General features: G+C 41.3%; 1 protein-coding gene across 1 annotated transcript in view; it reads left to right on the forward strand.

The window, feature by feature from the left end:
• Nucleotides 1-5,885, forward strand: part of LOC147630695 (peroxisomal fatty acid beta-oxidation multifunctional protein MFP2-like) — a 6,495-nt gene extending 610 nt beyond the window's left edge. Inside the window, exons 2-18 of the mRNA XM_086810034.1 lie at nt 1,037-1,108; nt 1,584-1,646; nt 1,741-1,797; nt 1,883-1,950; nt 2,045-2,126; nt 2,445-2,500; nt 2,580-2,882; nt 2,968-3,054; nt 3,156-3,330; nt 3,498-3,619; nt 3,695-3,858; nt 4,254-4,508; nt 4,601-4,722; nt 4,806-4,927; nt 5,154-5,302; nt 5,395-5,533; nt 5,629-5,885. Coding sequence (XP_086666160.1) covers nt 1,037-1,108; nt 1,584-1,646; nt 1,741-1,797; nt 1,883-1,950; nt 2,045-2,126; nt 2,445-2,500; nt 2,580-2,882; nt 2,968-3,054; nt 3,156-3,330; nt 3,498-3,619; nt 3,695-3,858; nt 4,254-4,508; nt 4,601-4,722; nt 4,806-4,927; nt 5,154-5,302; nt 5,395-5,533; nt 5,629-5,664 — 2,072 coding nt within the window. The 3' untranslated portion in view covers nt 5,665-5,885. The remainder of the gene's footprint in view (nt 1-1,036; nt 1,109-1,583; nt 1,647-1,740; nt 1,798-1,882; nt 1,951-2,044; nt 2,127-2,444; nt 2,501-2,579; nt 2,883-2,967; nt 3,055-3,155; nt 3,331-3,497; nt 3,620-3,694; nt 3,859-4,253; nt 4,509-4,600; nt 4,723-4,805; nt 4,928-5,153; nt 5,303-5,394; nt 5,534-5,628) is intronic.
• Nucleotides 5,886-13,564: the final 7,679 nt, after the last annotated feature.

Genomic DNA, 13,564 nt, shown 5'->3' on the forward strand with positions numbered 1-13,564 from the left:
GGAAGAGCTGGCATACAGGCTTCCCTGTTGTTCACCGCTAGCCTTCACATTACACACATCGATGGTCTGAGGTCCATGACCACAAAAGATGCATCTCACAAATAATTACTGGGTACCATTATTTTTACAGTAACCCATTACTTGACAATCTCTCACCAGATCAAGCACAGCACCGCAACTAACATTGCATGGACACACACACACACACACACACACACACACAGAGAGAGAGAGAGAGAGAGAGAGAGAGAGAGAGAGAGAATTTATTAACGTCTACAAAAAACTCAATGGGTCTGTGAGACCAATATATGCTAGAAAAGTTCCATGTGTAGACTGTGAACATGGAAACAAAAAGCACTGAAAAAGAAGACCCACATACTATGTGGACCTCCCATGTACATGTGATACTAAAAATCCCGGAGCAAGATGGCCAGAGATACTCTTGGAATGTGTCCCGGATGTCCTCATCCAATGATAGTACCATCCTCCTCCATAATCGAGCGTAGAGCTGTGATGGCGTCCCTTGCCCGTGGAGTGGCCTCTCCATGGTGGTGGAGTATGTCCTGCAGCTTATAAGTGGAAGGCCCGGATACCCAGTGTAGAGACATCTGGCTGTCAGGAGGGATCACACTCTCTCACTAGTAGAGAGAGAGAGAGAGAGAGAGAGAGAGAGAGAGAGAGAGAGATGTCTATGTACCTTAATACCTCGTAACAATAATAAGCTTGTGAAATTTAATCTTACTCATATAATTCAACCGCTGTAAATTTAAAAAACTTGTGATGAGAGAGAGAGAGAGAGAGAGAGAGATAGAGATGCATATATACATTTATAAGAATTGCGCTACCTCATAACAATTATAGCTCGTGGAACTTAATCTTACATTAAGTTCAACAGCTGTGAATTTGAGAAACTCATGTTTAATAATGTGCTGAGATTATCATCATCACATGAAAGTTTAGTGAGTGGCTGCAGAAGAGGATCATATGATATGATGGTTTTAGTGTGGTGGTTTTAAACCATTTTATTCCGTGGCAGTTTTTGCGGACTTGAAGGAGATTTTTAAAGAAGCAATGGAAAGAAACGATGTGAAGGCCATTGTTGTAACAGGTGAAAAGCCCCCTTTTTTTAATCCATATCTGCATTCTGTGTGATTTGTCTTTTATACAAACATTTTTTTTAAAAGATGCACATGCCTGCATTGCATGTACAGTGCACACACACGAGCACGTGAGCACGTACACAATAAATATATATATATATATATTGTGTGTGTGTGAGTGTGTGTGTGTGTACGTATACATATGTATATACATGTTTGTACTTACATACATACATAAATATGTGTGTGTGTGTGTGTGTGCATCTATGTTATGTGTGTGTGGGTGTGTATGTGTATGTATATATATTTGCATGCATGCATGTGTTGTATGTATCTGTTATGTGGGTGTGGGTGTGGGTGTGTGTGTGTATGTGTATGTATATATATTTGTATGCATGGATGTAAGTTCTGTACATATGCATGTATGAGAGAAACCGCAAGGTTTGGAATGTAGATTTTGACCTCCAATTAATGTTGTGGCAGGTGCTGGCGATAAATTTTCAGGAGGGTTTGACATAATGTCTATGAAAGAGTTTCAGGAAAAGGGTTAGCGTTAGCCTTATTTTTATTATATCTTCTGATTTTAAAACCTTTTTTTGATTTGTTACTTATGATGTCTTGCTTTCTGTATCTTTGCCAGGTGATATCTCCGAGATTTCGTTTGTCTCAGTTGATCTTCAAACACATCTGATGGAAGGTTAAAAATAAATGTTAGGGTGTTCAGGAAGGCCCATGTTTGCCTGCATATTTGTTGAGGCTAATACCGTGTGATGTTTGTTTAGGTGCAAAGAAACCCTCAGTCGCTGCTATCCAGGGTCTTGCACTTGGTGGGGGGTTAGAATTGGCTATGGTATAAATATGATTAATCATTTGAGCTTTATGTTTTATACACTTACCTTGCCGTACCTTGTTGCTCACAGCTTTGTAATACATTGTTTTTGCAGTGCTGCCATGCTCGGATCGCAGCCCCTAACACACAGCTTGGCTTACCTGAACTTCAACTTGGTGTTATTCCCGGTGCTGGAGGTGAGTCCATTGTCATGCATGTGCTTTGTTGTTTGGCGCAGGAGGGGGGGCGGAGGGGGGGGCTTTCCAGTAGAAAATATGTATTATAGCATAGGAGCTTCATAAATTTATTATTATAAAAACTTATGCACAGAAGGGGTTTTTTTTCAGAAAAAAGTTGTTAGTTTGTGAATGAGAAGGGGTAAATTTATAATGCAAGGGTTTTATAAAATATCCTTTGAAAGCATGTGATATGATTAGTGAACATGCACTTGCCCCCCGCTTTCCCCTTGTGCCCCCCTGAGAGTGACTGCTGACATGTTTACTGTCTCATCTTAGGAACTCAGCGTCTACCACGACTTGTCGGATTAACCAAAGCTTTAGAGATGATGCTGGTAAGTGATAGATCCTTAGTGGAAGCCTATCAGGACTTGCGGGGCAGCCTTTATAAAGTGTTTTTGTTTTTTTTTGCAGACATCCAAGCCTATCAGTTCAGAGGAGGCAGCAGAGTTGGGATTTGTTGATGCCATTGTCCCAGCTCAAGAGCTTATAGCCACAGCAAGAAAGTGGGCTCTAGATATTGCATGGTTTCGCAGGCCATGGACTCGTACCCTCCACCGGACAGACAAGCTCGAGCCTCTTGGCAAGGCACGAGAGATTCTGAAGTTTGCAAGAGAGCAGACGAAGAAAAGGGCACCCAATCTCAAACATCATCTAGTTTGTATAGATGCTGTTGAAGAAGGCATTGTCTTGGGTGGACTTGCAGGCCTTCATAAGGTATGCGCACACATGCACATGCACATGCAGTTTTCTGAAGTTCGTAAAAGAACATATGGCCTGATAATTTCTCTTTTATTTTCAGGAAGGAGAGGGATTCAGAGAGTGCCTCTTCTCAGACACTGCAAATGCTCTGGTGCACGTCTTCCTTGCCCAGAGGGCGACAGGAAAGGTGAGGATTCTTGTTCAAAGAGGGCATGCTATGCTCGCAAGTATCTGTTTTGTGTAATGTTGTTGCATCATCGTCATTAGACAAGTCTTTTGGCACTGCAGGTTCGAGGTGTCTCGGACTTGGGATTGATACCAAGATCCCTTAGGAAAGTGGGTGTGATAGGAGGGGGGCTTATGGGTTCTGGAATTGCCACTGCTTGCATCTTGAATGGCATACCAGTGGTAATCAAAGAGGTGAACGCTACGTTCTTGCAAGCTGGGTTGGACAGGGTCAAAGGTAAGAAAGAGGTCAGATTTAATTGCCGGGGTGGGGCTGCCTGTGGCAAATATAAAGTAGTGAGGGTGCCCATGGGCAAGGCATGAAGAGAAAATACATAATTAGGTTTTTACTTCTTTATTACAAATAGTGAGGTACTGAGTTATTTGTTTTATTTTTGATGGCAGCAAATCTAGAGAGTAGGCTGAAGAAGGGCCGGATGACACAAGAGAGGTTTGATAAGACACTGGCTTTATTAGAAGGCACACTCGAGTACAACAAATTCAGAAATGTCGATATTGTCATTGAGGTAATGTGAGTGTGCTTTGATTTTTCATGTACAACACATCTGTGAGTTTTGCTGACTGTCACATTTTTGTTTCAGGCTGTCATTGAAAACCCTTCTTTGAAGCAACAGATCTTTAGTGACCTTGATAAGGTCTGCTCTCCAACATGTGTCCTGGCATCAAATACTTCTACGATAGACTTAAACGTGGTTGGGGAGCGGGTTAAAGCAAAGGATCGAGTTGTGGGGGCACATTTTTTTAGGTAATCTTTTTGGGTAGTTTGTACACACATGTATGCATATATATATATATATATATATATATATATATATATATATATATATATATATATATATAGAGAGAGAGAGAGAGAGAGAGAGAGAGAGAGAGATCAATGCTAAAGATTGTACTTAATGTAATATTTTTTCATTGGCAGTCCTGCCCATGTGATGCCGCTGTTTGAGATAATCCGGACAAGAAACACTATATATATATATATATATATATATATATATATATATATATATATATATATATATATATATATATATATAGATAGATAGATAGATAGATAGAGAGAGAGAGAGAGAGAGAGAGAGAGAGAGAGAGAGATCAATGCTAAAGATTGTACTTAATGTAATATTTTTTCATTGGCAGTCCTGCCCATGTGATGCCGCTGTTTGAGATAATCCGGACAAGAAACACTGCACCGCAAGTACTGGTCGATCTCTTGGAGTTTGGTAAAAGGATAAAGAAAGTTCCCATAGTCGTGGGAAACTGCCCGGGTTTCGCAGTCAACCGGACGTTCTTTCCATACACGCAAGCTGCATTGCTTCTGGTAGATCTGGGTGTGGATGTGTACAGAATAGATAATGTAATCACTGCTTTTGGCATGCCAATGGGGCCCTTCAGGTGAAGCTCTTGCACACATCACAGGCTTTCTTATTGTCAAGGCTATCTTTGCCATTAGATGCTTATATTTTTACTGCTGTCATGTTCTGCAGACTGGCGGATCTTGTTGGGTTTGAAGTTGGTGTAGCCGCAGGAATAACCTACATAGAAGCGTACCCTGACCGTGTGTACAAGTCAATGCTGTTCCCTATGCTGATAGAGGACAAGCGCCTTGGTTAGAATTTTACCCCAATGGAATGAAGCAATGCTTTATTTCTATCCTTCACTTTTGTGTATTCACGTTTGCTGTGTGCACAGGTGAAAGGACACACAAGGGGTTCTATGCTTATGATGACGGGCGGAAAGCCAAACCGGATCCAGAGTTGCAGAAGTATCTCAAAAAGTCTCGCAGTTTATCAAACATCATGCCAGATAATAAGGTGTGCTCTCATCTTGTTTTCATGTGAGGTTGGTTATCAGTCGGTGGGACGGCAGCTGGGGCCAAGATTGGCTGTCCATCCCTGACAGGGGTGGTCATGATGGGTCCCCTGCTAATCTCCCCTTTCGAGTGGGGGAGAGGTCTCTAATGACACTCACCTTCTTTATGGAGCAGCCTTTCAGTTTTTAACACAGTGAGCTAACACATGCTTGTGGTCATTGCTGCAGCCAATCAAACTCTCCGACGAGGAAATCATTGAGATGACGTTTTTCCCTGTAGTTAATGAAGCCTGCAGGGTCCTCGAAGAAGGCTTGGTGTCGAAAGCATCTGATCTCGACATAGCTAGTGTCATGGGCATGGGTTTCCCACCTTACCGGTAAACCACGATCGTATTAATTTCCCTGCACTCATATGGTTTTTGTGCATCCCCATTTCTTTTCTAATGCACATAGCTCTCTTGATATACAGAGGTGGCGTTGTCTTCTGGGCTGATTTGATTGGTGCAAGGCAAGTCACATCGAGATTAAATGAGCTGTCAAAATCTTATGGCGACTTTTTCAAACCATGTTCGTGGTTGGAATACTGTGCAGCAAGGGACCTCAAACTGGCAAGTCATCTCATGCAAACAGTATACTTTTTTTGTTCACTGAATTGGGGTATTTTATTGGAGTTATTATTATTGATTTGTTTTGTTATTTGCAGAGTTCCCCTATCAATGCAACCAAGTCGCGACTGTAACTCCTGAAAGTAGAGTAGAGAAGCATAGCTTTAGAGAGAATAACTCAATATATCTTAGAAAGTTCTGCTTCAACTAGAGATGCTTTTTGTGTATTGCAATGTGAACAACTCTTAAGAGAACGGTGAGCTTTGTAATGTTTACATTTCTTATAAATATTTCGAGTATAGCATACTTTGAAAGCAAACACTCTTGTGACATAACTATACCTGTCTGCTTGGTGCTTTTGCACAAAAGAAAGAAATCATGGGTGGGTTCTGCTTCCACTCTTTCTAGAGGGTCATGTGTGTACCTATCAATTGTACCCCTTCTCCACTTTTCATCATGCTTTTGTGTATCGGTTCACTCCCCCCTCTGTCAAATTCGACAATGTGGTCATTAGCTTTGACACGAGAGAGCAGAGCCACAGTCTGATGTATCTTTACAGGCTTTCTATCTTATTCATGATCAGAATGAAACCTCTCATGGTCTACATCTTTCATCGGTCTCATAGACCATATTTTCATCTGCATGGGACTCTCTCTCTCCCTCTCTTTCTCTATCTCTCTCTCTCTCTCAATTTAACAATACCACAAAGCACTCGTGAGCTTTGGTTGTGCTCATTTTGTAAGGTTGCAAGTCTCTTTAGGTTACAAAAGGGGATGAGAAGACATTTGTCTGTCATGGCTGTAGTGATCATCAAGGTTGTAAGCACATGTGAGTCCACCTAGATAGCGAGATATGCCAATGTTGGCTCCCAGGCTAAGGCATCTAAGTTTGTCATTGTGCCAGGTCGTATATAGGTAGCGAGTGGGAGATATCGTGGATGCTAGCGCTCCTCAGCTGTCTTAACTCACCTACTCTTATGCTTCTTGTAAGCACCCTAAAGGGTAGAGTTTCACTTATCAAAAGAGTTTTGGTCTAGAAGCAATGACGTTAAGCTACAGTCTATGGGGTAGTGTAGCGATGAGAAGCAGCAAGATTTCTTTGCTAGTGGCATTGTGATGATGAGCAATTATCGCCTGGTATGAAGCCATATTGTTGTTGAGTGGTTGTAATTCTACCGGTTTGTGTGGAATGTTTGGTTGAACACAATGCTAATCAATACACTGAAATACACGAAGATTTAATGGACAACAAGCACAATACAAAATGTTATTTGTTGAATTGACAAGAGACACACAATGAGCTCGAATGGTCGGTCTCTCCCTTAAATAATGTATATTGATCTTGGGAGAATCAAGTATATAGCATCACTGGCATTTCTGACTAAATTTCCATACCAATGCATATGAAAACAACAATATGGTTGTTCGATGAAGATCTCCAAGGAACTGCCTTCTCACACTATCCTTTCAAGTGTCCATATTTCCTTCCATCTACTCTCTATTGTTCCACCCAAACACGGTAGAAACAATCTTTAGAAGAGCACGTGTAGGACAAGAGAACACTACATAAGGTATGTGAATATGAAGTCTTACCCTTCTCTCTTGCTACTTACTATTGGTCATGTGAGCTTACCAATTGCAAGTAGAGTCGATGACAACAGAAGCCTTCAGAAGTTTAAAATCTTCAATCATTATCTTTCGCGACAAAAGTCTTCAAGCAGGTGCGGGAAACCTTTGATGAAATTCATGGATCAAGCTCCCTAATGATAATCAACTATCTAATTAGATCTTAATCTTAATCTAATTCTACACTAATGACATCACTAATCTAAGGTGGATAAAAATGAACAATACTCATGATAAATGAGTGTATGCTAATTAAGTTTAGACTCAAGTTCAGCTAGGTTACAAGATGGAAACTTGTACTCATAAAAAGACTTGAGATGTGCTGCTTATATTCCAATGTTTCAAATGTCCTCCTTTTATATGAGAAAAGTTCAACAAAGCTATGATAGCTCATGTGGGATAACTTGGCTAGGTGACTTGACACTCTAGCATCACTCATTTCAACACCCCCTCCTTGATGCTAGATTGGGTACAATTTTTAGGCTTTCACTCTTCCTCTCTCTCCCCTTGTGCTAGGCTACTTTGGCCTTTATGCTACTTTGGCTATCAGCTTGAGTGCATCATATGGCCTCAGAGGCTGATTACATCACACTTTTTGTAGAGACAAGAGGGGTGAAAAGTACAATGGTTCTTTCTCTAGAAGAGCACATCTTCAGCTGGGACAGCTTTGGCCTTGATGTCGTTTGCCTGCTTCTTTTTTTAATATCTTTATTGTGACATTCATTCTTGGTATGACCAAGTTTTCCACAATGATAGCATCTTGGAAGTTTAGATATTGATTGATTTGTCCTTTGAAATCTCCCATCCTTTGTATACAGTGCTTGCTCACTTGAATGTGATTTGAATGATTCTTTATCTTTGAATTTGGATTCTTATTCAAGTAGAGATGATTCTACATCTTGAAGTTTAGTGTTGGGCACACTTTTAAGTGTAGCAACAATTGATTCATAAGATTCTTTGTCAACACTTTTTAGCAATACAGCAATAGATTCATCTTCCTCACTAACTTTCTTTAATGCACTAAGTTGTTGTTTGATACCTTTGAATTTACTGATGTGTTGTGCCATGGTCTTGATCTCCTTCTTGTCAAGCTTCTAAAACTGCATGAGAAGGTTGATCTTTGAGCTCTTTGAGTCGGTGCCGAAAATATTGTTGAGTTCTTGCCATGCCAACTTCGCATCCTTGCTGTGCCAGCAATGTGACTAATCACATCATCACATCAAGATTTTGAGCGATGAGGCCCAATGCTTTTGAAGTGGCTCAACCTCCACTTCTTCATCCTCAATAAGGTGCCAAAGCCCCTTACGCATAAGCAAGTACATGGTCTTGCTTTGCCATGTAAAAAAACCATCACCATTAAATCTTGAAACAACTTCAACACGCTCCATACTGAGAAGGTCTTACTAAAAAGCTTTTATTTTTCTTTGTTAGAAATGTCTAATCTCATACAAATTTGTAGTGTGAAGGTCGGGAAGGTCTTTGCACGTGATAATGATTCATGGCCAGTGTCTAGTCCCAGTACAAGGATGATAATGAAGAAAATTCTCTTCAATTGAGTAATGCAAGAGGATGCAGTGAATTTCGATGTAAAGGAGAATTTTCCACAGTGAATTTACACTCCAAGTTTCCAATTTTGGACTTAAATTAGTCCAATTTTTGCTAATACAACACTAATAATAGTGATTAGTGCTTAATGTGATTAAGTGAGCTGAATCTTGGAGCTTCCAATTGAGCTTGTGAAAGTGGTTATTGAAGGGTCTTTTTATACTGACTTGATGCCCTTGATGAGGACAAGAGTCTTATGTTGAAATCTGAGCTTAAACCCTTCATGGAATGGCGAAATTCATCGATTTTAGGTGATTGGTTTTTCGCTTTCCACGGCCAATATACAAAACCAAAAGATGAGCCCTTTGGTCAAGTTAAAGCTTGTACCATGTGCTGTCTTAGGCTAGAAGGGCTTAGCCCAATTGTTAGCACAGACGACGAATTTATGAAAAGATCAGTGCAGATTCTAGCGCAAAAATCGAGGGATTTAGGGCGAAATTAAAGAAGAGCTCTTGGCTGTAGTTTAGCATAGTGTTGAGAAAGAGTCTTGCAAAGTTTCTTAGCTAATGCAAGAGGGAATGAGAAATGGTGAGCATTTGAATTTTGGGCCACACATAGAAGAGTTGGATAAGATTGGGGTTAGTAGATAATTAAGTGAGTAATGAAAAGATTAGACTAATATGAGTTAAAGCTAAGCTAATGGGAGCTTAAACCAAGATCTGATACCATGATGAAATTCATGGATCAAGCTTCCTAATTATAATCAACTATCTAATTAGATCCTAATCCTAATCTAATTCTATACTAATGACATCACTAATCTAAGGTGGATAAAAATGAACAATACTCATGGTGAGGATGAGTGTGTGCTAATTAAGTTTAGACTCAAGTTTAGTTAGGTTACAAGATGGAAACTTATACTCATAAAAAGACTTGAGATGTGCTTCTTGTGTTCCAATGCTTCAAATGTCCTCCTTTAATATGAGGAAAGTACAACAAAGCTATGATAGCTCATGTGGGATAACTTGGCTAGGTGACTTGGCACTCTAGCATCACTCATTTCGACATTCTTGGGAAAGCTGGTTCTACTTGGATGATTGAAATCATGGTTTTCAACCATGATTGAAATCATGGTTTTCAACCAAAAGACTAGAAAATATAGCAAACAAATGGATTGTTTTGTTGAATTTAAGCCATTGGGAGTGTTAAGAAGAAAGAATATGACCCAAAAATAACCATGGATGCATGAGAAACACTCTAGCAAGCTTGGATATGGACTTGAGAGGGTAGAAGTGCAAAAAATACAGCCATAGAGTCCATTTATGAGGAGAGAGAGAGAGAGGTCCATCTGCAAAAGGTAAGTGCAAAGGGGTCCAAGGTGGAGGTGACACATGGCTAGAGACTTACTTTGGACAAAGGGATAACGCTTGGGTACCTAGACACTAAGTTGTTGATCGCCTCAAGACTTCTTCTATGAGTGTATACACAGGACTTCTTCTATGAGTGTATACACAGGGCTGGCCATAATTTACAAGTGAGTTTTGGTCGCCCAAAACTTATTCAAGTGAGAATGCACTCACTTATAAATTAACACTAATTAATGCCATTTGATCAATACTTACCACATGTCCACATGTAACATAACCATGTCAGCAAACAGTTTCATACGCACTGTTCATGGGTGTGCATCCCCTCACTTGTTGAAATTATGGTAAGATGGGGTACAATGGTATGGTGCCAATTTATGGGCACATTGTTTATGTTTATGTGTCCTTGCATGCAAATGTATGTGGGCCAATGTAAATGGCCAATGGCAATGTCAATGTGCCAAAGGCGAAGCATGAATTGCATGGGACCAAGCTTATCTAACCACTCAAAGATAAACTCAAAGATAAGTTCACAACTCTCGCCACATGGGCCACTCAGTACAAAATCCTCTTTAGGGTTGCTGACCAATAAACACATATATATTTTTTAAAAAGTCCCTAGGTGTTTAGGACCATGGGCACACATTTTTCCCTCGCCCATAACAACACCTCAAAATCTCACTGGGCTTTGTCCTACACTTTGGATGGTGGGCGCAAGCCTGGTCAATGGTACGGCCCATCACCTTGATCTTCTTAATCACCCCTGCTTCACCCAAATAACTGTGCTTCATGCCTAATCAATCCTACCCTTAACTTCTTCTTTAGCTCCACATGTATGGATCCTCGCCATCGACTACCACTCCTATCAACACAGGATCCTAGCGCTCCAATGATAGAAGAAGACAAAGCACAAAATAAATAGAGAGAACACCGCAAATCGATACCTCCAGCGGAGCTAAGATATCCATCGTGGTGTCTTAACAAAGATGCTAGAGCTTTATGTACATCGCCATCATTGACATACAACATCTTGGAGCGCAAGTAGTCTCCATACATGTTGCCTCCTTGTCCCTCTAGAATTCCCCCCTTGCCACTTGCTTACTAACCCCATTATTTTACTAACCCCTCCTTAATAATACCACCTCCCACTTAGATACTAGTCATTAAGTATTCCGTGTTGGTCTACTCATTCAAGTACTCTGCCTCTTCTAATGAGGATATCCCGCTCTGCAAAGACGAAAAAAAACATCAAAAACAAAATGCAGAGTACTATTGGTGGGCACATACAAAAAACAAACTCATAAGAGCCCATCTTACTAGCTGGATACTTAATCACCAGTACTTCAATAACTTCTTTCCATCTTACTAACTTCACCACCCCCTCTCATTTCTGGAGAAACAGGAGAACCAACCAAGTGCAAAACTTCCCCACGTGCCTCGACAACCTCTTAACCGATCACGAGGATACGATTGACTTTAGGAAGGGGAGTATGTTAACCACATAACACATTCCTTATGTTAACCACATATTCATTAACACATTCCTATGATAACTATGTCCGCACACTTATGTAATGGGCATCGGCACACTATATATTGTAAATCCCATCATTTGATGAGGAAAACGCCCTAAAGACATTCCCAAGTATTGAGCTTTGATGGACAGACAAGAGGATCTTGGTCAGTTGGCCAAACCACAAGCCTTGTAACTATATTTTGGGTGCCTTGGGTCACTTACTCCTGGGTGGCCTAGTGGGAAAAGGCTTGAAACTATAAAAGCCAATTTCTCTTTTTTGTAACGCATTCTTCCATTTGTGCAATAGAAGTGGAGTGTACCATGGGCGTACCATCCTAAGCATATGCCCGTACCAACCTTAGCCACGGGTGTACCATCCTAAGAATACGGCTATACCAACCTATGTGTACGGACATATCATTATCGAAAAAAAATTATTTTTAAATAAAAAATATCAAATTTCCAAATCTTTAGAGGTGCTTTTGGTCTACCTCCCCGACTCACTAGGGTCGTTTTTACACGCATAAACGCATAAACACATAAGGCAAAAGTGAGCTAAAACTCCTATTTTGGGCCTGCACGCGCATTGTTGAAGCTTTTCTAAGCTTCTCCGCACACCATGGACACCTTTCGGTCATGGTTGCATGCTCCCAATGCCTCCATTCCATTCGGCGGCACTCTGGCCCCCAATTGCACATTCACATGTAGTCGCCACGCCACACATGTTTGGCCTTGAGGGTGAAATGATTTTTGAAGAGCCCTCATCTAGTGGGGCCCCTCCATACATGCACCCCGGCATGGATAGACACCCCGCACACACTCACATACCTTCTTCTATACCCACCATGGATCTATTCCCACCCCCCATCCTTGCACCACCTCCCCTGCGCCACAACTTAACATGCCGAGCTTAGCACAAGCTCTAGGAAGGGGAGTGTCACAACACTTGCACCCACAAATATCACATACAAAATCTATGTGGGTGAAAATTTTTAAACTTTTGCCAAAATTCCACGGAGTTGGAGACCCCGTATACCACATCAAGGTCTTGAACCAAATTTGTCAGGGAGTTGAAATTTTTGATGATGCAACTAAAGCCCATCTCCTTGGACTCAGCCTTGAAGGCAAGGCCGTACAATGGTTCCAATCCTTGGACCCTCGGCACAAGGGCACTTTCAAAGCAGTGAGAGTGGCCTTCATACTTGGCTTTGCACCCTACAGGCCCAAATGGAGCCCCATCATCCAACTGTTTCAAATGGAACAAAAACCCGAGTAAACATTATGCAACTACATTGCACACATTAAGTACCTTGATTTGTGGCACGAAGAGAGGAAAAAATTGAGTGACAAGAACTTAATGGACCGTCTCCTCTTGGGGTTGCACAATCCAAGGCTACACAACCACATGGTCAAGGACCCCTCCACCTTCGATCAAGCCTGCAAATGGATGATCTTTCTCGATGACAACATGCAAGAGAACTATTCCATGATGCAATTGACCACTGTGCCAATAATAACCCAAAGCTCATTTGTAACATTACCTTCCTCTCCTTCCGGGTCCCAAGCCTTACTGGTGGCACCACCCAAACTAACCACTCACACACAGTGCCACCACAACTTTCTCCAGTACCAATCTTTCCATTCCAACCATTGCCTCGCTCCAGGAAAACCCTACTGCTCATGGAAAGATTCCAACTAGGTCCATTGCTAAACCTGTGGAGCCCATACACTCTGCCATCCTCGAGGCACCCCTAACATCTCATCTCCCTTTGCCGGTGCCTCACATGGACCCTAAACCACTTGTGGACACTATAGGTGTACCTGTAGGGAAACCACCTCTTTTGTGTTTCCTCTGCCAAGAACCCCATAGGGTGGCTGAATTCCCTCAAAAGAAATGCCTACCAGTGACACCACAATGTCATGGCTATGGAATCGACCATTACTTCAAAGATTGCCCTTTGCAATCAGTTTCTCACTCCAC

The sequence above is a fragment of the Cibotium barometz genome, chromosome 16 (genome assembly GCF_041138505.1).
Source record: "Cibotium barometz isolate CiBa-2024 chromosome 16, ASM4113850v1, whole genome shotgun sequence".
Classification (NCBI taxonomy): Eukaryota; Viridiplantae; Streptophyta; class Polypodiopsida; order Cyatheales; family Cibotiaceae; genus Cibotium; species Cibotium barometz.